The sequence below is a fragment of the Phaethon lepturus genome, unplaced genomic scaffold (assembly GCF_000687285.1).
Source record: "Phaethon lepturus isolate BGI_N335 unplaced genomic scaffold, ASM68728v1 scaffold40220, whole genome shotgun sequence".
Classification (NCBI taxonomy): domain Eukaryota; kingdom Metazoa; phylum Chordata; class Aves; order Phaethontiformes; family Phaethontidae; genus Phaethon; species Phaethon lepturus.
Window position 1 is genome coordinate 13,256 of NW_010514789.1, and position 2,241 is coordinate 15,496.

Below are 2,241 nucleotides of genomic sequence, written 5' to 3' on the forward strand. Positions count from 1 at the left end.
CCGGCTTCCGCGTCACCAGCCTGGTGCCCCTGCCCCCTCCATCCGCCCCTGCCAAGAAAATGCCCCCGGAAGGTAGGGCAGCCCTTCTCCCCAGGGTCCCCTCCCACCCCTGCTCAGACTTCATGGTGAAGATGGGGGATGATGTGCCGCCAGGAGAGCAGAGGGAGAGAGGCTTGCTGATCACCTGCGATGCTGACTCCATGTGATCCTTGAGCCACTGTCTGTTGTGAATGTTTTTTTCAGGAGGGTTATTTCAGACTCTGGCCTGGCGTGTGATTTCTTTGTTTCAAACCACCAGGGATGAGGGAGAGGGCTGCACTGGGGCATGAAATGGGGGTATGTGTCGCTCGCCCTGGGTTTGGCATCCAGGTCAGAGCTTGTTGAGGTAGCACTGGGGGCTGTCAGGAAGCAGCAGCCCAGTCTGGGCCAGTCAGGTCCATCCTGCCTTTTGGAAACCATCCCCAAAGGGACTGAAGTAACCAGCTCGATTCACTCTGAGCGCTGCTGAGCAGCCCCTCTCCCAGGGCTGGCAGGGACCTGCTTTGGCACGTTTGCTACCCGTGCTGCTGGCTGTCGCGTGTTTTAGCTGAGCACACGTGTCCCGGGCTCTGCCGCACCACCACACGACTCCTTTCTACAAGGTATCTTGGTCCCTCCCAAAGCTGTAGGGAGGAACAAGCTCCAGCCAGGTCACACCGGTCTGTCCCCTGGACCAGGCACCCTGGTCCCACTGTCCCAAGCTGCTGCCACATCCCCAGGGCAGAGCTGGCTTAGCAGGCTCAGAAATGCATGTGTGAATGAGAATTGGAAAGTCATGCTTTCACCTTCTGGCTCCAAGCCCCAGGCTCGGCTCTCTCCTGTCTCTAGATTTCACAGCTTTCCATCCAGCAGTTTGGGTCAAACTTCTGTTTGACCTTTTTCACCCCATACCTGGAAGCTCGATTCCCACCCGACTGAGGACAGTGAAACCTGGGACAAAATCCCAAGGTCTGACAGCACCCAGACATGGGTAGCAGGGTGCTCGCTGCCCAAGAGTGGGGATGGCAAGTGGCAGCTTTCCAAATACCTTGGAGCCTTAGGAGCATCAGAGCTGGCCAATGACCCTCATCTCCATATGGCTTCAGTGCACGGATGCTGCCTAATGAATGTTTTGGTGGGAAGCTGAGGGCTAATTGGAGCAGTCACCAATTGCATGCTCTGTCCTTTGACTCACTTCCAGTTGGTGCTTCTGGGTCGCCAAGGCTGGAGACCTCCACAGTCCGGACATACTCCTGCTGAGGCTCAGCGTGACAGGAGCCAGCCCGGCCCTGGGTAAGTGCAAGGAGGACCAGGGCCTCGGAGCTGGATGGGGACAGAGAGGAGAGCACGAGGCCCAGCATTCTCTGCCCAGCATCATCCGGGCAGGGTGTCTGCCTTCACCAAGGTTTGCCTTGCCATGGAGGACCACAGGGACCTCAGTTGTGGGGGAACAGCCTGCTGCTGCCTGAGGCTCACAGGACCCTGAGATGATGCAGAAGGGATGCTCAGCATCCCAACCACCTACGGTTTGTCCAGTCCCTGTACAGACAGCTCTACTGGGGACCACAGGATGCCATCCTAGATGGGGGGGTCCAACTGGGGTGAGGGAAGGATAGCCAAGCACTTCAGAGAGACTCCTGGGATCCTGCTGTGCCCTGGGTCATGGTTCCCCTGTGCCAGGAGGATTCATTACTGACTCCGTCTGGGTTTCTTGGCCTGTGGGTGCATGCGTGGAGGTGAGCCGCCATCCTCACGGGGCCTTTCCCACTTCGTTTCTCAGCACATCCCTACTATCCGTATGGCCACGTGCTGGCTGCCTTTCAGGACAAGAGCCCAGCCTGTGCCCATTCCTCAGCCCAAACCAACAGACACTGCAGTCTCGCTGCTGTGGACCGAAAAGGATGCTCTCCCTTCTGCTTGCACACCTCACCGCTTCCCCCAGCTCCCCGTGGCTCCTGCCTGTGGCTTGTCTGCCCAGCTCTCCCTGCACCGGCTGGGCTACAGATGCGCTCGCTGGGTGTCTGCTCTGTCGCTGGCAGAAGCGTGGTGCAATCCGGCGGAGCGGCGGAGACGCCCCGAAAGTGGGCTGCGATATTCAGAAACCTTTCTCCTGCCTGGTTCATGTTGCCAATATGCCATGGGCTGCTGCACTGACTCACCCAAGCCCCGGGCATCAGGGATGCTGCTGCCCACGGGACTTGAAGCCGAGGAAGATTCAGGCTC

The 2,241-nt window shown here is 58.8% G+C and overlaps 1 protein-coding gene across 1 annotated transcript in view; it reads left to right on the forward strand.

Annotated features, from left to right (window-relative positions):
* LOC104626134 (liprin-alpha-4-like) overlaps positions 1 to 1,278 on the forward strand; it is a gene marked incomplete at its 5' end in the record, with an annotated part of 14,190 nt that extends 12,912 nt beyond the window's left edge. The window contains 2 exon segments of the mRNA XM_010293976.1: positions 1 to 72; positions 1,220 to 1,278. The exon segment at positions 1 to 72 is cut by the window's left edge and continues 151 nt beyond it. Of these exon segments, the coding sequence (XP_010292278.1) occupies positions 1 to 72; positions 1,220 to 1,278 (131 nt within the window).
* Positions 1,279 to 2,241: the final 963 nt, after the last annotated feature.